The sequence below is a fragment of the Macaca fascicularis genome, chromosome 1 (assembly GCF_037993035.2).
Source record: "Macaca fascicularis isolate 582-1 chromosome 1, T2T-MFA8v1.1".
NCBI lineage: Eukaryota > Metazoa > Chordata > Mammalia > Primates > Cercopithecidae > Macaca > Macaca fascicularis.
Window position 1 is genome coordinate 37,644,453 of NC_088375.1, and position 21,671 is coordinate 37,666,123.

The 21,671-nt window shown below is 48.8% G+C and overlaps 1 protein-coding gene across 3 annotated transcripts in view; it reads left to right on the forward strand.

Annotated features, from left to right (window-relative positions):
* Positions 1 to 3,511: 3,511 nt before the first annotated feature.
* The window catches only part of QSOX1 (quiescin sulfhydryl oxidase 1), a 44,348-nt gene continuing 26,188 nt past the window's right edge, over positions 3,512 to 21,671 (forward strand). For all 3 annotated transcript variants that reach the window (XM_005540145.4, XM_005540146.4, XM_005540147.4), the window contains exons 1-2: positions 3,512 to 3,815; positions 16,025 to 16,125. In XM_005540145.4, the coding sequence (XP_005540202.1) occupies positions 3,551 to 3,815; positions 16,025 to 16,125 (366 nt within the window). In that variant the 5' untranslated portion in view covers positions 3,512 to 3,550. The remainder of the gene's footprint in view (positions 3,816 to 16,024; positions 16,126 to 21,671) is intronic.

The following is a 21,671-nucleotide window of genomic DNA, read 5'->3' on the forward strand; positions in this document are numbered from 1 at the left end:
CCATATCTAACCGATACAGACTCTTGCTATTTTTCTTCCAACTTTCAGAATTAGGGTTCTAACTGCTCCCAGCTGTGGAAAGGTTCATCTGAAAGACCTAGAGTTTTGAAGGGACAAAGCAAGGGTCTCTTTTCTGTTGCCGGGCACTTGCCTCCAGCTGCATACATCTTCTCTGATCCTTGGTGCGAATGATTAAGGGGAAAGTCATCTAATGCTACTGGGTGACATATTTCACCAAACACTCTTCTATTGCTCACTATAATTATGTGAATTGTATATAAGCTGCGTTCCTCTCACAGTCTATTTCATTTTTGGGTGGCAGACTTCCAAATTCCCTCTCCTTTATTCATGTATAACACATGAATGATTCACAAGTAGGAAAGTCAACAGGGCCCCTTCCGCTTCAGTACCCGTCTGTAAAAATGGTTTATCAACCTCATGTTGAGGTTGAGAGTTGGTATAATATCAACCTCAGATTGAGGGTTGGTGTGAGGACTAAATGAGTACCAGCTGTAAATGCTTAGAGCAGCAGGTGCAAAGTGCTAGCTCATACTATGAGTATTTGCTCATCTGATTCATCTCAGCCCCCTTTCCTACAATTTATATGTAGGAAGGCGGAAAAGGGGACTTGGATAGGAATTTCTAAGTGCTCCCTCCAGCTTCCGGGGCTTTCCTCAGCACACCTTCCTCTCTCAACACCCACTTTTGAGTAGATTTCCTTTTCCGCAATCTTTTCATCCCAGGAAGTTCCAGGAAGTGCAAGAAGGGCAAGTTCTGATTCTTATGTTTTCTGCTCTTAATTCTAAACCAGTGATTGTCAAATAGAGGCCTAGGGAGCCCCACTGACCACAGAAAGTGGGTTTTGCTCTAGGTTATATATTTGTTATTGCTCTTATCTGTTTAAGTTTCAAGATTCTGTTTGAACAAAGGTTTCCAAGACTTTAAAGAGTTGAAAATCCCTCTTCTGATGAAATACAGAAACCTGACTTTAAAACTCTCAGTCCTAACCCCCTTTGGCACCACTGCCAACAACCTTTTCTCTACTCCATTCAAATAGTTTGTATTCTTTTCCATTTCTGATGCTCTGAAACAGATATTCAAACAAGCAAGTCTTTGTGTATTTATCTGGGGTGTCTTTCTCAGGCACTCAGCATGTTCAGTAGACATTATCTCTTTAATTTCTAGGCCCATGGGAAAGATAACTACAACACTGTTTAACAATAGAGGCATTTGAAGGTACCAAACTTTACTGGAACCGGATCCAGCCGCTGCAGTACTTCCAACCCATGGAATCCAACGTTACTAGAGGACTGTCCATTCTGGTCCCAGAGGCTGCTAGGAGTGAGAAAAGTTGGACAGCAGAAGCTGTACAGGGACTGAGTCCCAGGGAGGAGTACCCAGCAACTGGAATTGGCTGGGTCATGGGGAGGAGGGTCAGCAAGGTACTAACACTCCAATTGGTTAACACATAATTCTTTACGCAGCTTAAGACTTTGGGAAGACAGAATATGAATACATGAAGGTAATAAAAACTCCAACCTCTGGACCACTTCCTGGAATGCTCCTAACCCAGACTCCCACAGGGCTTCCTCCCATACTTCATTTAGGTCTTTGGCTCAAATGTTACCTCTTTAGAACTGCCTTAAGACTGGGGCAAGAGGAGCTCCAGTCTAGGGCTCTGAGCACCTGATTCTCTTCCGTCCATGTTCCTTTACATAGAGCAAGAAGCCCACAGGCCAACGGGATGTACTCACTGAAAGGTCTTGCCCCTCTCCCCTTTTTATAGCATACTGTGAGTACCTGGGACCCTAGAACCTAGTGCCCCAATAGCAACAGGTCACCAGCTACAGGCTGCATCAGCCTTTCCCAAGGTCTGTCCTCCTGAGGAGCAAGGGGTGGTTAAGGGGAGGCTATTTGTAGGAGGTGTGGACAAAACTCTGATGTGCAGATGTATTCGTTATAGGTGTGGGCACAAGGACATTTGAAGTATGGGACAGTGCTGGGGTGCCAAGAGAAGGAAGGCTGAGGGCCAAGGACATGTTCCCCCTCCAAAGCACTGCATTCAAGGGCATATCTCAGAAGGGTCCAAGAATCCTAAACTTAAATGTGGCTTTCCAGATTATGATGAAGGTATACATGTCAAGATAAAAAGATAGGAATTTTGCATTACAGTTTAATTTGTAGTTTTAAAATATGTAGACATGGTATGTGGGCCTCCGTTTGTACTACTGACTCAATTCTAGCAAATATTGAAGGTAGACCTGTCCCTGATCTTCGTGTATAAAATAGCACCTCCTCTGCCACTCTATTCTTACCCTAGTCTACATTTCTTCATAACATCGGTCACCATCTGATTTACATTTACTTATGTATCATCTCTTTACTCCTACTGGAATGTAAGTTCCACGTCCCTAGAGTCTGTATTTTGTTTACTGCCTTATCCTTATACCTAAACAAGTGCCTGGCATGACACCACTCAGTAAAACTTGTATAAATAACAAATCTAAGTTCAAAGCTCTTACAGGTGAAGGGGACTAACCTGGCAGACACAAAGGAAAAATATTACCGTGACAACCCTCTGAGGAGCACCTTCTCCCCTTAAAATAAATCACTCAAAACAGTGGAGCTGCAAAGGTAACTAGAGAAAATCCATTAACACCTTAGTGCCCATGAACACCAGGTGAGTTGTTCAGGCTACCTGCGACAGGGATATGTGAGTCAGCGTGGAGAGTTCTGAGTGGGCTGAAGAGTCGGATGTGGGGGATCTGGGCTGCCGGTAACCCCGAATCTTGGAATCGCCCTAACAACCTTATGAAGGTGGCCAGATGTGGGTCCTGAGGAAACCGATTCCACGGCAACGGCCCGCCAACCCAGCACACCCCACAGTAGAGAAGGGGCTTCTGATCCATGAGTAGGGCCCCTCAAATGATGTTCCCCTTTAGATGGTCACGGACATCAGCAGGGGTGGGTGCATCTGATCCTGTGGGGTCTTGGTGGTCGCAGACCACGCGTCCCTTTTCTCTCCCACCTGCATCTAATTCACAACTTCTCATCGCTTTGCGGGAGCCCAGGAACTGCCCTAAAACAGCAGAAATCCGGGTCGTCTATTCCAACGGACTCCTCTTCCGTTGGATACGGGGGCCGTGACAGGCCAAACAACCTCCGCGAGGCCCCCGCAGCGACTGCTCAGCGGGCGCTCCATTCCTTTCCTTGGGGATGGAGCTCCAGGGACCGGACTGTACACCTCGCCTCCTGGGGCCTGAGGCGGGAACCCGGCTTGCGCAGCTCTGAGGCCTCGGCGGACCGCGAAAGGATGGCTCACCGCCCGGCCACGGCCAGCCCCAGCAGCAAGCTCAGCCCCTCCCGCTCCTGGGCCCAGGCGCGGCCTGAGGGGCGGGGCGGGGGGTGGGGGGACGGGGCCGGCCACGGAGGGCGGGGGCTCAGGGGCGGGGCCACGTGGCTCCTCCTTGCGGGCGGAGGCAGGCGGTGCAGCCGCGCTGGGACCCGACTCATCCGGTACTTGCGTGTGGTGGTGAGCGCAGCGCCGAGGATGGGGAGGTGCGGCCGCGGCTCCGGGCCGCTGCCGTCGCTGCTGCTGCTGCTACTGTTGCTGCTCGCGGTTCCCGGCGCTGGCGCGGCCCCGCGCTCGGCGCTCTACTCGCCTTCCGACCCGCTGACGCTGCTGCAGGCGGACACGGTGCGCGGCGCGGTGCTGGGCTCTCGCGGCGCTTGGGCCGTGGAGTTCTTCGCCTCCTGGTGCGGCCACTGCATCGCCTTCGCCCCGACGTGGAAGGCGCTGGCCGAAGACGTCAAAGGTGAGAAGCGGCGGCAGCCCGCTCCCCCGTGCCCCGCCGCCCCGACCCCTCCACCTGCCCCGCGGGCAGCCCCTTACTCCGGGAGCACGTCCCTCTTCCAGTCACCTCCGCCCACCTCTTCCTCTCCGCGCATCCCGCGACCCCCACCTTCATGTTTCTCATCTCCATTTTTGGCTCCCGCTCCCTTGCCTTTTCCTCTTGGCCCTCATCCGGAGCTTCTCTCCCCTCTCCGCGGCCTGGTCCCCCAGACCTGCCCTGCTTGCCCGGTTCGTCCCCCGCCAGGTTACTGCCTCCTCCCCAGAGAGGGGTCTCCTTTGTTCCTTCCTCCGCATGGTCCGCTGACACCTTACGGCTTCCTGGTCCAGCCTTGTGGCAGTCCTCTTCCTCTCGTCCAGGGACCCATGTCGCTTTCCTGCCAGGTTCCTTAGCTGCTGTGGGTCAGTGCTGGGGAGAAAAGGGAACGGGCATTCATTTTGCCTCCCCACCACCTTTCTCCACTCCCTCGACTGGTTGACCGAAGTGGTACATAGACTTCCTTTCTCATTTTTGTTTTTGATGGAGGTATCTCTGTTCTGGGCCTCTCCTGACCTGCCGCCTCCAGCTCCTTAGCTTCCGGGCCACATCCTTCTCTCTCTTCCCCCGCTCAGACCCTAATGTTTTAACTCCATGCACCCAGAGGCCTTTGGTGCATGTTTGGCTCTTGCTCCGTGTTCCCAATCACAGGTTGGGGCATCAAAACTATATTTCCTGGATTCCAAGACATCAGCTGTGAGACACACTGTTCATTTTGTGACAGCCCAAGGGGTAGAAGGATAGGAAAAAACCACTACATGTATAGAGATTTTAAGGGGAACTCTATTACAGAAATGCTAAAATTTTGAAACACTTAAGACTTAGAGTCGAGGAACTATGGTAATAATAGTAATTAATATTTACGGAGCACCTATCATTTCAGGCACCTTACTAAGTACTGGGCATACATTGTCTCATAGTTTCCTTTCCACAATTTAAAGATTCCTGTGGTGTCACACATCCACCTAACCCAGGTAGTGGGCATTTGGCGGGCGGGAGTGGTGTAGTGATAGTGATTTGTTCCTGACTTGCTGCCTCTGAATGGAGCTACTTCCTGATTCTGGTGCTAGGTCGCTAGCACGGGCTCCTGCCCTGAAATGGTCACTGAATGAGAACTGTGGGCGTCTTTGGAAATAGGCATCTTTCTAGAGAAAGCGGAACTGGAACCCTTGTTCTCCTTCTCTGCTGTCGGTATTTCTTGATAAACTCAACTCTTTGTGGTAGAATAGTGCCTTTGTAGATGTTAGTTTTCAGACTCATCCTCCCTCTTTCCTGAGCAGCTTGCAGATTGGTTTCTGAAGTGGCTAGATGGAACCATGCCTACGTCTTTTAGCCACATGGTCCTGGAAAATTATTTTTTATTTTTTATTTTTTTTGAGACGGAGTCTCGCTCTGTCGCCCAGGCTGGAGTGCAGTGGCCGGATCTCAGCTCACTGCAAGCTCCGCCTCCCGGGTTTACGCCATTCTCCTGCTTCAGCCTCCTGAGTAGCTGGGACTACAGGCACCGCCACCGCGCCCGGCTAGTTTTTTGTATTTTTTTAGTGGAGACAGGGTTTCACGGTGTTCGCCAGGATGGTCTCGATCTCCTGACCTCGTGATCCGCCCGTCTCGGCCTCCCAAAGTGCTGGGATTACAGGCTTGAGCCACCGCGCCCGGCCGAAAATTATTTTTAAATGAAACTTATAAGCAGTTTTGACCTCCAGTTTACACTTGCCCACATACTTCACTGGTCCCATTAGCTGAACCAGCCTTTCTGAGCAGTGTTTCACACCATTTCAACACATTTGGTCAGGGAAGGAGTGATGTCAACACATCTGGTCAGGGGAGGAGGAAGAAAGAACACGGATCATGGAAGTGGAACACCTAAGAGAAGGTAAATCTCAGGGGACATTGTGGGCATGAACATCATAAAAATTCCCTGATCACTTTCCACTTTGAGGCTACAAGAGGTGTTCAATGGTTGCAGATGGACTTAGTCTTGAATTTCTTCCTTCTTGAGAGTGCTGGAGGGAAAGATTAGCTTCCAGCTGACTCACATGTTTAGCCTCTTGCAATGCAGAGTTTTAGTTTTTCTATGAGTTGCATATCTAGATACTGACCCAGTCTGCTCCTGTATGAGGGTTACCACTTCCAAACGGGATTCCCCAGTGCATGGAGCCTTTCTTTAAAATAAGAAAGCGAAATCAGAATTTAACCTCTGAAAAGGAAATGGAAGGATCAAAGCCTGTGGGGATGATCCAGGGTAAATGGGAGGTGGGAGATTTCAGTGGAAGCTGGAGGTCTCCTGTGAGCCATTGGTGTGTCAGCCCTTGAACCAGATGGTGTTGGGAGGGCACTGGCAGAATCTGCTGTCAGCCTGCAATGAAGAATGTCCTCCACTCTAACCCAAAGGGGTATTCGCTGGTGAGGCCCTGCTAAGAAGCTCGGATTGGTCTCACTTCATCTCTGTCCTGAGGTTTCTTGAGAAAGATTGGTTGTGGGCCTGCAGAGGGCTGCTCTCATCCCACCCTGGGCTGTGTGAGTATGGCCCATGCTCTCTTCTGAGGACACCTGTATCTTGAGGCAGGAACAGAGACAGAGTGAAGGTCACGGGGCGAGAGAAGAATTTTGCAGCCATACTTGGCTGGCTTCAGGCATTTAATCTGACTGAATAGGGTTCATTTCTTCAGTGACTAGGGCAGTAGATTCTCTAGGGCAGATGCTGCCCTGGGGCTGAGCATGTGTTTCTGAGAACCTGGTTCACCCCCTTTCTATTACAGAGCAGCTCCCACCATATGTTTGGGAAATTGGTAGTATCCAATTTAGGCCTTCATTGCTATTCACTGGCTAATCAATCAGCAAATATTTGTTGAGTGATAAGCATTGTTTGCATTGCAGTTGGGGAAATGAACTACTCACAGAAGGAAAATTGGCAATTGTTACAAAGCTGTGTTTGAAAAAGGCCAAAGGAGTGGTTCAGCCATTTCTTGTAGGAACCCAGGGGAGGAAAGTCACAGAGGGCTAATCTCATCACCAAAGGCCTTCATGCCAGTGGTTATTTATTACACGCTTGCCTTATGCCAGCAGTTTGCTAAGGGCCTTCACAGGCCATTATTATGACAATCCTTACCCCGGAAAATATCTGAGCTATGGATATTGTCTTCCTCTTTTTTTTTAAAACAGATAAGTAAGTTGCCAGGTTTACACAGATGCTGGAGGAGGCCATTGACTCCAGCTCTTTTTGGCTCTCTGGAGCCTGGGCAGGTAGAGAGGTGGGTGGAGGAGGAAGGATATTCCAGGTGGAAAAACAGTGTGTGCCAAGCTACGAAGGTGAGGTTCGTAAGGTGTGTGTTTGAGTGACAGTGAGCTGTGTTGGTTTTGTCCCCCTTCTCTTCCAGGGCACAGGCCACATCTGCTATGTGTACCTGTGATTCCCAGCACCAGAGCTTGGTACAGAGTAGGAGCCCACTGCAAGTTCATGGTGGCCAGTGGCCTGAGCCTCACAGGATTCCAAATGACGGTGTGAGTGTAGAACCTTCTGCTGGTGCCGTGGATCATCTTGACTCAGACTGGGGGTGTCAGCCAGGTGTGAGGGGTAGGGAAGGCATTTTGTCCATCCAGTGATGTCACTGCCCAGAAACTGTCAGCAAGGAGGAAGGAAGGCATGAGTTGGTGACCGCATAGTGCTGACTAGCTGGACAGGGCATAAACCAACCCTGTGTCAGGAGAACTCCTGAAGACTTCGGTGTAGAGTCCCAGAGCTGAGGGTTGGTAGCTTCTGGTCACTAGACCACCAGGTCTCGCTGGCTCTTTGTGGTTGGGTACATCTGTGCCTCTTACATCTGAAGCCCAGACCCACTTAACACTCGGAGGCTGCATGTTTCTTGTTAAGAGTTTTTTTGCCATCCAGCACTTGAACGGTTGTCAGAGCTGGAAGGGGCATTAGAGATCATTCATCCTGGCCCTCGCTGATCCAGGAGGAAGCAGAGGTCCAGAGACACATGTGGAGCTCACGGTGCTGCAACCAGTTAAACTCCAAGCAAGGCTTCCTACTCCACCCAGTGCCTTCCCTGAACTTGTGAGTGGGGCAGGGGACGCTGCCCTTGACTCCAGACCAAGCCCCCAGAGGGGTCTCAGCAGAATCCCCACAACACCCTCACCACAGGGCATCCTCTCACCCATCACTCCAAAATTTACAGCTGTCCAGCTTCTCTTGCCTTGCCACCCTTCCCCTCTCCATTAGTCCATTTATTCTGTTGTAGGTACAAAAATTACTCTGTTCAGAGCAGTAACTGCACCAGGAAAAGGTTTTCTCCCCACTGGTAGAGCTGGAGTGATACTAGTGATCATTTTGGTGTTAGGCATTTAAGTCACCTGACACTTCAGAAAGTCTCTGTCACTCAACTCTGCATTGCTTTGACAGTAAAGCTTAAATGCAGCTTTGCTTTAACAATGGAGCACTCAGATAAGGACCTTCTCTATTCCATCTCCTGTTACTTGTCAAAAGACAAAATTACACCACAATCAAAAATCTTAACTGGCTTTTATTGTGATTCTAGAATCAGGCAGCAGCACATTCTCTCTTACAAAATGAGTATTCTGATGAGCTGAGCAGAGGAGTTTGGCTTTATAGACAGAAAAAGGCTGAAGAAAACAGAAACAGATCAAAAATCAGATGGGTTATTTCGGTCGCTTTTAAAGGTTAAAGCAGAGACTTCCTTATGTTGGCTGAAACTGGCTTGTTTGGAGATTTGACTGTTATCTCACTCTCTCCTGATTTCTTGGAAGGTCAGATCAACAGCTTAGTTTTGGCTTGGTGGCGTGGGACTTCAGCTTGAGGGACTCTATCGTGGTTTGGTCTCTTGGGCCTTGTGCAGGAAGGAGCTCAGTCCCCACCAGTGGCCTCCTAGAAATATTTAACAATTCTCCCCTTTTGGTCAGGTTGTCACCTAGGTGAGAGTGTTACTAAAACAGAACATCAGCACTACTCTTAGTAATCATCATTTTGGGTTTTCAGCCTTTTTTTTTTCTGAGACCGAGTCTCGCTCTGTCGCCCAGGCGGGAGTGCAGTGGCCTTATCGCAGCTCACTGCAAGCTCCGCCTCCTGGGTTCACGCCATTCTCCTGCCTCAGCCACCCGAGTAGCTGGGACTACAGGCGCCCGCCACCTCGCCCGGCTAATTCTTTGTATCTTTTAGTAGAGATGGGGTTTCACCATGTTAGCCAGGATGGTCTCGATCTCCTGCCCTCGTGATCTGCCCGTCTTGGCCTCCCAAAGTGCTGGGATTACAGGCTTGAGCCACCGCGCCCGGCCTGGGTTTTCAGTCTTAACACATCATTTATAGGTTAAGGTATGCTCATTATCACGTGTTACTTGGAGTTTTGATCATTCACGCTGGAGAGAGACCATTTAGCATTCGGCAGATGGCTGCATAAAGACGTTTAAGACTTTTTGAGAGGATACAGTGTAACAGGGAAACTATTATAATGACTCTCCCCAGGATAATACTGAGAGTTTACAATATGCCGCCTAGCCATGGACCCATGAACCAAACCAGCTAAAATCGAAGAGATGAAAGAGTGAGCCAGATGAGGAATTTACCCTTTTTTTTTTTTTTTTTTTTTTTTTGAGACGGAGTCTTGCTCTGTAGCCCGGGCTGGAGTACAGTGGCCGATCTCAGCTCACTGCAAGCTCCGCCTCCCGGGTTTACGCCATTCTCCTGCCTCAGCCTCCGGAGTAGCTGGGACTACAGGCGCCCGCCACCTCGCCCGGCTAGTTTTTTGTATTTTTAGTAGAGACGGGGTTTCACGGTGTTAGCCAGGATGGTCTCAATCTCCTGACCTCGTGATCCACCCGTCTCGGCCTCCCAAAGTGCTGGGATTACAGGCTTGAGCCACCGCGCCCGGCCTGAATTTACCCTTTTTAACCGAGTACTATTTGTTCATTTTTTGCGACTGAGTCTCAATACCCTATGTATCTATCCATGTGCAACAAAAAGTGTCAGCAATTGCACCGATTCCCTGTTCCGCTAATAGGTAGCATTTCTATTATCTAGCATCCCATGACTGGGTTAAATTAAAGCAGGGAGTAAGAACACATGGGTCTAAAAGTCTGACTCTATAAAAGGGACCACTAGTACAGTTTGAACAATAGTTGTGTTAGGGATGTTGTGGAAGTTACCCCCTGGGTGGACTAAAGGATCCCTTTGGTCATGTAAAGATCTGGGTTGAGTGTGACAAATCCAACATTTCATGAAGTTACTCCCAGAAGCCACTGATTGTGAAATTCTGACTACAGCATTATCCTGGCAGACAAAAAAAGGTAGACATAATCAAGGATAAAGTGGAAGACTTATTCCAATGAATCTCTTGTTCAGATGTTTTGGGAAAGCATGAAATTGTCAACTTCTTGTCCTGGTTTGCAGTTTGATTGTCTCTGGTTATGGCATTGGGCATTTTGGTGAACTCTTTGTGTGGCTTACACATCAGGCATGAGATTTGTCCCTTGAAGTTGTTCAGCTTCTGCTTCTAGGGCTTTAGGCACAGAACAATTCTTGTTCTTAGTTGGAGAATTGTAGCTAGTTATTGGAAGAAACTGGAAGAATTCAGGATGCAATCCATCTTATAGGTAGATGATAAAAACTTGAAAATGATCAACAAGGCTACAATCTAATAACAGATGTACTATAGTTTTTCTTCAGGAACATATTTTTTCTCTCTGTAGTCACCCCCATTTCTACCAAAGATAATCAGGGTAAGTGAGAGGCAGAGGTCACAGTGAGCCGAGATCGCGCCACTGCACTCCAGCCTAGATGACAGAGCAAGACTCCATCCAAAATAAAATAAAATAGAATAGAATAGTCAGGGTAAGACTAATTTGCTCGCAGAGTATGTTTAGTCTCATCAAACTTGGCCTGATTATTTATATAAGTGTGGCAAGAATAGTGATTGATCACATAGGCTCTTCTTAAGTTTGCTTTGCTGGAACTTATCGATAGGAAATCTCAGATTGGACTTTTAATAACCTCTCAAGGCTAGGAAGCCAAACCAAGCCCAACTTTAGATTTTACCTGCAGTACCTGTAGATTCATCGTACATATATTCTCAAGTATGGCATCACACTCAAAACCTCGGTAACATCACCAGTGTTTCCTATTGTATCTTGTTATAAAGAGAGCAGATGCTTATTGAACTTATGCAAATAACAGTATTGCCATAAAAATAAGAATATTCACAAATAGTTTCTGAATTCCAGAGAGGTCTTATAGGGAGAAAATGTTTCCATTTTTGTTCACAAGAGTATACTTACCAACTTGCTGAAAACTATAGATAACTTAAAAGAAAATAAGTTTTCTTAAATAAGGACAACAAAACATTAGAAAGAACCAACAACTTTTCAAATTTAAAAACCATAACAACCCATAATTCTTCATTGGTTCATTTAGTCTCATGTAATTAATTCTTGTTCTGCTTGATCTTGGTTATCAGTTCTGCAGACCCATCAGTTTTTTCATTAGAGTTCTGGAAATTCTTTGCTAGTCCAATCATATTATCTCAAAGTTATCAGAAATGGTACTTATCAGAGACTTTTCCGTGGATCTCCTTGAAGATGAAGCACTTTAGGATTATAGTTGCTTAGAAAAAAGCTTTTAGAAAAACAGAATAAAGCAATTAACTGTAGACAATAAGACTTAAAATGTTTGTGGTAAAGATCTGATGAGAGTTCATAATAATAATGACACAATTGACAAGGAAATTTGGTTATTGCTGTGCATATAACATTTTAATCTAATAACCAAAATTAAGGCTGATAATACATCATATTTCTAGGAATATCATATAATTTTGGGGATACACATTAGTAACAATTATATATATACATTAATAAATATAACTCAAAGAAGATTAAACATCATTTCTTGTTTGACAATGCTTCCCATATAATTAATACATCAAATGAGCCTAACTATAGTTTAATATCTCTCCTTTGCAGAATCTTTGAGATGTTCCAGGGCCCTCTGGAATGTTCCAAAGTTACTTCAAGTTCAGAAAGCCTTAATTTAGAATTTGATTTTGGGAAGTTTGTACAAAATAGCAAAGGTTTAAAATTAAAACACTTAATCAGGCTGGGCATGGTGGCTCATGACGGTAATCCCAACACTTTGGGAGGCCGAGGCAGGAGGTTACCTTGAGCCTATGGGTTCGAGACCAGTCTGGGCAAAATAGGGAGACCCCATTTCTATAGAAAATTTTTTAAAAATTAGCCAGGTGTGGTGGTGTGCACCTGTGGGCCCAGCTGCTTAAGCAGCTGAGATGGAGAATTACTTGAGCCCAGGAGGTGGCAGACAAGTGAGCCACGATCACACCACTGCACTCCAGCCTGGATGACATAGTGAGACTTTATCTCAAAACAAAAACAAAAAAGCAAAACAAAAAAATCACTTGATCAAATTGGATCACAGGTCACTGTTAAGTCACAGTCATTCATCTAACCAGAATGATAATTAAAAGATTTCAAAAGGAAAATATAGAATGTTACACTGTTGCAGAAAAAAATCTTAGCTCTTTTATAGAGAGGACTCTATTTTCTTAAGTAATCAAAGACCTAATAAAGACAACACGAAGCACAGGGAATCATCTTGATAAAACAAAGGATCCTTCTTAGGATAATTACCTACAAGGTACAGAAAAATCTTTCACTATTTCCTTTTAAGAACAGATCAATACTTCAAGAAAACCTTGTTTTAACAGAGAGGACCAAATTCTGATTTTTCATCAGTGTACTTTTGATATTAAGGCTCATTAAAAAAACACACAAAAACTATAAGTTAGCCCATTTGACCACACTTGAAGTTCTTTTCTCTTCACAACTTCCTTGTATCCGTTAGTTTGTCCTGTACTCTTCCTCTTTCTCATTGTGAAATAACCAGTCACTCTAGAACAAAATGACTCTTTTTCCCTTAATCAAAATACATCCTTATATTTTATGGCTTCCTTTGTAAACCATGCCATACTTCCCTTGCATACAGAATTATGTCCCTTATTATTTCTAGTTTTAGTTGCTTATATTAATTAGTTTTTACTCCTTAGTAATCTTAATTTCTAGTGAAAACTAGCAAGCATTGTGAACTGTCTTCCATTAACATTCACCATTTCATAATTTCTAGAAACATGTTTCCTCAGCTTTTTGTGCTTATTACAGACCCAATTGTATTCTCTATGCCATACAAAAACAAGATGCCAAAGCATATATACTTTAAACTTATGTTCAGCAATTAATGTTTCAGTATTTTAATTTACTTAGAAATGTTATTTTATGAATATCTGTGACTTAATTTAATGTAAAATAACTGTAAGAGGAGGCTGGATATGTGGACAGAGGCCAAAAGAAGAACCGCCTTCTGGTTGTAGGTTTTCTTCTAAAGTTAGTTAGAGCCCCCAGAGACTGTTGAATAGAGATTGACATACTCAGATCCACAGAAAGAAAAGATCATTTGATGGCTAGAGAGGCCAGTGAGGGGTGGAGCACATTAGAACCTCACCAGGAGAGAAATAATACGTTGATATTTCTCTAGAGGCCCTGCCATGAGAACCTGTACTAGCTCATGGGACACGGAGGGTAGGTTGGAGGTGAGGTCAGTAAAAAACCAGATCATGGGTTCATGCCAACCTAGGACAGGCATGAGGAGATGGAGGTTTGGGTGGGGGAAGAGATTTCAGAGGGAGAGTGGACAGGATGTGGAGGCAGGTTGGGATCAGCAATCCCATGGTAGGGGCAGAGGGATTGCATCCTGGGCCTGGCGTGCAGCAGGCCCTAACCATACCTGCCTTTGTACAGGCTACCTTGGAGGTGAGGTTTAAAGCCAAAGGATGCACCCCAGCTTGCAGATACTTGGATAGGCTCAGGTTGCTATCCTTGTGTGCTAAGGGAGTCAAGAAAGCTCCCCAAAAAGTGTGTGGTGGGGGGTGTTGAGGAAGTTGGGGAAATGGCATCCTAGGATGTGGCTCACCTGACTCTGCTAAATACTTTTGAAGTCTGACTCTGGTAAATACCTCCATCCACTTCCTCTCCCCAGCTCCCCAGCCACCTCCCTCCTACAAGGAGTCCAGAAGCTGCAATGCCAAAAGCAGACTACCAGCAAAAAAGGTGGGGAAAGAAGGGGGTGTTGTGGCCACAGGCCTTCCTTCAAGCTCCCAGAGCCCCCTCCCTTGTATCAGCCCCAAGAGGGGCCAACTTAGTTGCCTTCTTTCCAGGGATGCATCAGGGTGTGCCAGGCTTTTCCTGCATCTGTCTCATGGAGGTGAGGGTAATACTCCTTCCCCAGGCATAAGGTGTTCTTAGGAGCTCTGATACCTTCTGCAATTGTGTTTTTCTCAGACATTGTAAGGAGTTAAGTTCTAGGGTGGAGTATTAGGGTGTTTTTGCATTGCTAAAAATAAGTACCTGAGGCTGGGTAATTTATAAAGAAAAGAGGTTTAATTGGCTCAGGGTTCTGGAGGTTGTACACAGCATCTGCTTAGCTTCTGGGGAGGCCTCAGGGATCTTTTACTCATGACAGAAGGCAAAGCAGGAGAGGAAGCAGGAGGGGGTTGGGAAGTGCCACCCTATTTTAAACAATCGGATCTTACAAGAAGTCAGAGTGAGAACTCACTCATTACCAAGGGCACAGCTGAGCTGTTCATGAGGGATCTGCCCCCATGGTCTAATACCTTTCACTATACCTCACCTCATCTAACATTGGAGATCACATTTCAACATGAAATTTGGAGGAGACGAGATCCAAACCTTATCAGGTAGGGTCAGAGGTCCTGCTAAAACTGTGACCGTCAGGAATGTTGTTCAGATATTAGTGTTCTGTACGTAACGGGTGCTAGGTGGGCTGCCTGTGTAAATTCCATTCCCTGCCCCTGGGGCATGAGCTTCAAATGGAAGTTGTGCTTGCCACCAGGCAGGCCTCCTTCTCCTCTCATCTGCCCCAGAGACGCAGGTGGGTCCAGCTGCCATGGAGGTCATCCTGAGCCGTCCAGGCAAACACTCCCAGTCTGGCCCCTTCTTCCCTTCTATTCTGGCTCCCATGCCTCCCAAAAACCCTCCTCTCCAGGCAGCATGGTCTTTGCCCATCCTCTCCCCCTCCACCTTGCTCAGGAAGTTCCCTGCCCACTGGACCGACAGTCTAGGTTCAGCTCTGTTTCCACCTTTCCTGCTGAGCCCATGCCTTGGTCTGCAGGGCCGACCTCTCCTGGCTGGGTCCAAACTTGAGAGTTCTGTGCCACATGATTTGGCCCCGTCACTGCCCTCTCACGGCTTGTGTGACTTCCTCTGTGCACACCTTGGCTTCCAGCTGGAGCAGCCTCCGTGTGGGTGGAACTTTGGTGGATGCTCACGGGGCACCTGACCTGGAATCTGAGCTCAGGAGAGCTGCCTGGTATATGAGCTTGTTTCTTCTCAGATTCTGGGCTGTGGCCCAGAATGGTGCCATTATTCTCTCTGCCAATGTTTCAGCGGCCAGCAGCCTTTTGACCTGGGGCCTGATGCAGGGGCAAGGTTAATTTGCCAGACTCTGGCCTCAAGGCTTCTTTCCCCACAGTTCCTGGATTCCAGATGCTCTCATTTCTGGCTGGGGACCCAGTTCCTGATACCCTTTACCCCAGTCACTCAAACTCTGCCCACTACCAGTACCTCTGGCCCCAGGAACCTTCCCCAAGAGTCCCCTGGGGAATTCCAAATCCCCTAAGGCATGTTCTCCACCCTTCTGAACTGATCCCATTTAGGGCCCCAGGGACAGAGGCGATACCAGGGCTTTTCCCAGGGCGTGGGGGTGGGGGGTGGCGAGGAGCGGGACAGACTCCTTCAACATCTCTCATCCCGTATCCCTGGCCTCACATAGTAGTAATGGGGAAACAGATACCATTCTGAGGCAGTGTTACTTATGCTAATCACCTAAAACACAGGTTCCGTTTTGAGAGATGCTATCGTAATGCAGACCAGCCGGAATATCTCAGAGGTCCTTTCCCAAGGAAGGTGTGACCTTTGTCATAAGAGCTTTGGGATCAGGTGCTGTGGGGTTGGCAGGGGTGAGGCATTGCATTGGGGGAGATGGGTGGGCAGAGGGGGTGCCAGCCCCTCTTATTTACCCTTGGGTTTTTTTGTCTTTTCAGCCTGGAGGCCGGCCCTGAATCTCGCTGCCCTGGACTGTGCTGAGGAGACCAACAGCGCAGTCTGCAGAGACTTCAACATCCCTGGCTTCCCAACTGTGAGGGTGTGTGACTGACAGGAGGGGAAGGCAGGCTAGGCCTGCTCTGTTTCCCTTTATAAGGGAAAAGGGCCATGTGGGAGGTGTCTGGATGGGCAGATTTCGGCTGCTGTGATTTGAGCTGGGAGGTGATCATCACTTGGGCTGGTGAGAGCTCCCAGCTCCCAAGGTCCTCTTCGATTGCTCTCCCTCCTGACCTCCAAGCCTTAGAGGTCTGATCTAACTCTATAAAACCAGGATTCAGGCTCTGACCCATCTGTGGGCAGGGTCAGACTCTAGGAGCCTAGTGGTTCTCCACAAAGGGACCCCAGACACTCTGGCAAGCCTCAGCCTCCTCAGGCAAATGCCTTGAACCACAGGTAGCTGAGAAGGGACCTGTCAGGATAGCTTCACCCCACTGTCAGTATGTCAGTGCCTCAGGCAGCAGGGATCCCTGGCACGGGAATTATCATACCCAAGGCATGAGGGCTCTGTCACCCCAGCTCTGGTGGAAAGTGGCACGAGATCTCTGATGATGCCTTACCTGCCAGCCTGCCCACCGCAGGGCATCAACAGCTTAATTAATGTCTGAACAGCTTCCAAGGCTTTCAAATAGGAGGCCTTGGATAGTCCAGAGCAGCAAGGCTGCTACAGTTATGGTGAGGGCCCTCCCCTGGGCTCAGGCCTGGCTCCAATCCAATTAGTTTTCTTCCAGATTAGAGAAGCCAAATTCGAATCTCTGTCTCTGTATCACCAGCTGTAAATAATATGTACCCTTCCACCAGAATGGCATCTAGAAAAGCAGTTTCCTCTGTAGCCATTAAGAATAATTATGAAATGCCTTTGAAAGCTGAAATGCCAAGGATTGTCCCTGGAACAAGATACCTCTGAGCTGGGGGTGGGGGCGGCCAAGTTTCAAACAGAACTGTGAGCCAGAACACAGCTTAATTACCCCAGCAGCATCCATCCGGGAAGTAAGGCCGTGGCTCCACCAGGAACGTCCAGCTCTAACTCCATGTGACCTTTCTGTTACTCAAGCCCAGTGCAACGCCCCCTGGACTCAGGGTTTCCACACCTAATAGAAGTCCCTTCCTAAACTGTTACCACATAGGGTCAGGGCCCCCCAGGCCCCGGGTTTAGCTGAGACCAGGTTGGTCTCTGGACAGTGTGGTGAACCAACAGCTACTGCCACGTCATTGAAAAGTGGCAGCAGAGAGACTGCATGTCAATCATCCCTTTGAAATAAAAGGCCTTCCTGGCAGGGACATGGCGCTATCCTTGGCCCTAAGGTGTGTAATTGAAAATATTCAAACAGGGCACTCTGTTCCTTTGGCTGAACCAGGTGAGCAGCCCTCAGTGGGAAGCTGTGGGCAAATTAGTGTGGCAGCAGGAACCGTCATTCACAGGCTGATGTTTTTCTCACAGTGAGCATGGGGCACAGGGGTACAGCCACTGCCCAGCCCCCAGGGGAGGGGTTGACACTGGTACAGCAGCCAGGGCAGGATGACCAGTTGACAGCCAGGGCCTGATACCTGGGCTTTCTGACTCTGCCTGGAAGAGGCTGGGCACAGCAGGGATGAAGGAGGTGGCCCAGGCCCAGCAGGTCAGAGGCTCCTCAGCACCACCCCATGTCACGCAGCACACGCAGCCTGGATGCCTCAGGTGAGAGTCACCATCTCCTGAACTGCCTGGCTGGCTGTGGGAGGGGCGCTGGGAGGGCCCTCGCTGCGCTCCTCAGCCTTCCCCTGTCTCCAGACGGCAGCACCTGGCAGGGCCAGTCTGGTAGTCATCTGTCCACAGACCAACACGGTGGCCTCCCCCGGCACAGCCTTTCCTGCCTCTCCTGAGGAACCTGCAGCTCAGTTTTGGCCAGGGGAGACTCAGTGCCCAGTCCATAGGCCAAGTGGCTTGAGCTGGCAGGTCCCTGCTCTGAGGTCCTATGCAGCAGCTCTCAAATAGTTTCTTACTGTGACCAACTGTAAGCAGTACACATTTTTACATTGTGATCCCAAAGTTGGTATGTATCTATTATCACTAGAACACAAGTTTCAGATTAATTCTTACTGAGTGCAGTTAAACTGTGATATTTTCTGTTCTTTTTTTTTTAATACGGCTGTGATTAAATACATTGATTTGACAGCTCATTACAAGGTTGTTTCTAGTGTTTGGAAAACACTACTCAAACAGATTCCAATCTCCAGAGATTCGGGGCCATGAAGAGCCTGGGTGCCCTTGGGCATCGTGGCCAGATCCTTAGGTAGCAGAGCTGCCCTGGGGACCGCTGGTGGGCAGAGACATAGCCCTGTTGCCCTGCCTGCTGCCCCCTGGGGGCTGGAGCCTGTCCTTGCACTCTGCCCATGAAGAGCTGAAAGGCCAGGGCAGCTGAAAGGCGAGGGCCCGTGTGAAGCAGGGGGAGGAGAGAGTGCTTTTGGTATGGGGACAGGCCCACACACAAGAGTCTGGCCTCCCCCAGTGGCATGTGTGACTGACCTGCCTCTGGCCGCTTGCCAACATGAGCAAACAGTGAGCTTCTACCAGCCCAGCCTGTTTAGTAAACACCTGAGCCTGAAGGGCAGGCTGGCTGTGTCAGGTCCCCATCAGGCTGGAGCCAGAGTCCAACTGGAAGGAAACAAAGGTATGCAAGAGGGAGGGGCTGGTTGGCTGCAGGTTCTGACTGGAGCTTGGTGACCTAGAGGCTGGAACTTCCGAGTCAAGGGGCTTCTCCGTGGGCCTCAGGAGTGCCCTTCAGTGGGAATAGAATGGGACTTTTGATGGCCAAAGGCCTGGCCAGAACAAGGGGTACACAGCACAGCAGCATAGGGGTGGGGAAGGGCGGATCTTCCCTCTTCAAGGCTCTGAGGAGATCAGTGATGTTTCAAATCCTGGCCTCACTGCTTACTGTATGTGGCTTGGAAAGTCACTTATCAGTGCCCCAGCCGTGGACCCCAGTTTCCTTGTCTGTAAACATGGGGTGATAACATCCACCTAAGAGGACCGTTGCCAAGTGTGAAGTGAGGTCTTCCATATGGAAGTGCCACCACACCACGCTGGTGTGATTTGGACTTCAGTAAAAGTTTGCTTCCTTCCTGTTGTCCCATCTTCCTCCTGGGCCACCCATGGGGCTGCTGGTAGCTGCTCTGTGGCCGCTGCTGGACTGTGTGGCAGTCCATCTGTCTGTCAGCAGCCACTGCGGGCATGCTTGCTGGGTGCCCAGCACCGCACTCACCACTGCAGGCGAGGCCAGGAGCGTGAGATCCCCAGAGCCCATGGCCAGTGAGAGGCAGCCGCAACAGGTTCCCAGGGAATGCCACAGGAGTTTGCTGGGCTCACGGGACTCTTTCACTCGTCAGAAAGGAGTTCGTGTAGGAGGGGACCTCAACTTGGTATTGGGGTTTGGCTAGGAGAGAGGAGTGTAGGTGGGCCTCACAGGCAAGAAGGTGAGAGCCAAGGCCCTGTGTGGGCAGGGTGAGGTGGCGTGTTGAGGAGACTTGTCCAGCTGGGCAGAGGCTCATGTTGAGGGATGAGGCAGAGCTGGGGGAGGAGGGAGCCCAGAAATGGCAGGTCCTTGAATGCAGGTTTGGGAGCGGGGACGCCCTGTGAGGGTACAGAATCTGGGCTGTTACCTTTTGTGGCTTTTGCTAGAAGGGGAGATGTCGGGGAGGAAGGCAGGACTCCAGGATGTCTCCTGTCTCTCTCTGGAAAAAGGAGGTGGGCCCCTTTCTCAGCAGTCAGCTGCTGTTGTGGGGTCTTCTCCAAGGATCATCCACAGTGTTGGAAGTGGTTAAGGTGGATCCTCATGGGCTTACCATAAATATCTGGAGGCTAGACCATTTTCCTTAAAACATGTTATAAAAGCTGGAATTGAATGTCATCGGTGTCACCACTGGGAAGTGTGCTTTCTCTTGAGCTCTTTTGACCCCAAGAAAGCAGTCACTCCGTAGTTTCGTGAAGACCAGCCGGGTGTTGCCTGGTTTTCTGCCATTAGGGAGCGGCTGGAGGTCTTCCAGAAGCTCCTGTGTAAAGTGATGAAAGAAAAGGGATGGGTGATGACTGCTCCTGAGGAAAGAAACACACTCCCGAAGTCTTAATTGTCTGCTTCCAGGGAGCCGTGGTGGTTTCCCTTGGGCAGGGCACACACCTCCATGGTTGACTTAATAAGGATACATTTTCATCAGAGGACAAAAATGTGCCCTGACTTGATTTCCACATGAGCTTCCAGGGTGATCAAAGGGCAGAGATTCTCTGTTCAGCTGAACAGATGTCTGTTGAGAGATGCCAGACACTGTGGAGCTTGCAGAGATAAATAAAATGTCATCCTGCCTCCTGGTCAAAGGTGGGTGCATGGGTGGGTAATGGATTCAGGTTGAAGTTCATTGCAGCTGGAGTGGTGGGAATGGAGGACAGTGTGAGGTTAGTTTGGGTTTGGAGTCTGGACGGCCTTGAATGCAGTGAGTTTGGACATTATTCATTGACAGTGGGGAGTCATGGAAGAGATTTGAGGAGGAGCAAAATGTTCAGAACTGTGCGTTAGAAAACTAACCTTAGTAGCAGTGAGGAAGATGGCTGGAGAATGAAAAGATTGAGTACACTAAAACTTCTGAGAGCATTAAAGGTGGAGACTGATGTGGTGACCCAAAAATACATCATCGTCTGTCAGGCCTGGTCTAGACAAGGCAGGTGGAGGAGAGGACTTTTGAAGAGGTAACACGGAGGTCGAATTCACAGAACTTGTCAGCTAACTGGATGACAGGTTTTTGAAGAGGGGGATGGTGTGGGTGGCAGGGAGGAGGACCGGTCGCTGGGTGAGGTAAACACAGGTGGCAAAGCAGGTTGGGAGAGGGGTGACTCAGTCTTGGGGATGGTGGGGAAGGGGATGCATCCTGACACCTGGGTGGAGGCCACCAGAAAGAACCAGGAGTCTAGGACAGGGGAGCACTGAGATGCAGAGGGTTTAGCTGGCAAATCATTTGGACAAACAAAGTCATTGGCTTTGGCAAGGGACAAATGATAGGTTTGTTCATTGATCCCTTTATCCACTCATTCATTTAGAAACAAGATTGAGCAACTTCTTTGTGACATTGCTTTCAACCGCTTTTTAAACAGAGGAGTGTCAGGACCTGACGTGTGGCTGTAGGAGAGACCGGGGTAGGAGATGGGGGTGGGCAGTGGGCACAGGAGAGCAGTTGAAAGTGAAGCTAGGACCAGGGCAATGGTGGCCAAGTAGGGCTGGTCAGTGTCAAGCCAACCAGGGAAGGGTGGCAACATGAAGGCAATGAGGGAGAGCAACCACGAAATGTGGCACGAAAGATGACGAATGCTCGCCATGGGAGGACAAAGCAGGCAGTAATAACACTACCACAGAGAGGCCGGGAGGGTGGGGAGAGATCACTACAGTGGCTGAAGAGAAAGTCACCACAGAGCTTCCTTAGAATGGCTTCAGCTAAGGGTCGTGGGGATTGCGAGAGAGCAGTCCAAGGAGCAAGGGCAGACACTGTTCCAGGAACGTTGGCAGCATGGGGACACGGGAAGGAAATGCGGTTGCTGGAGAAGGAAGGAGGGCCTTTCTTCATCCC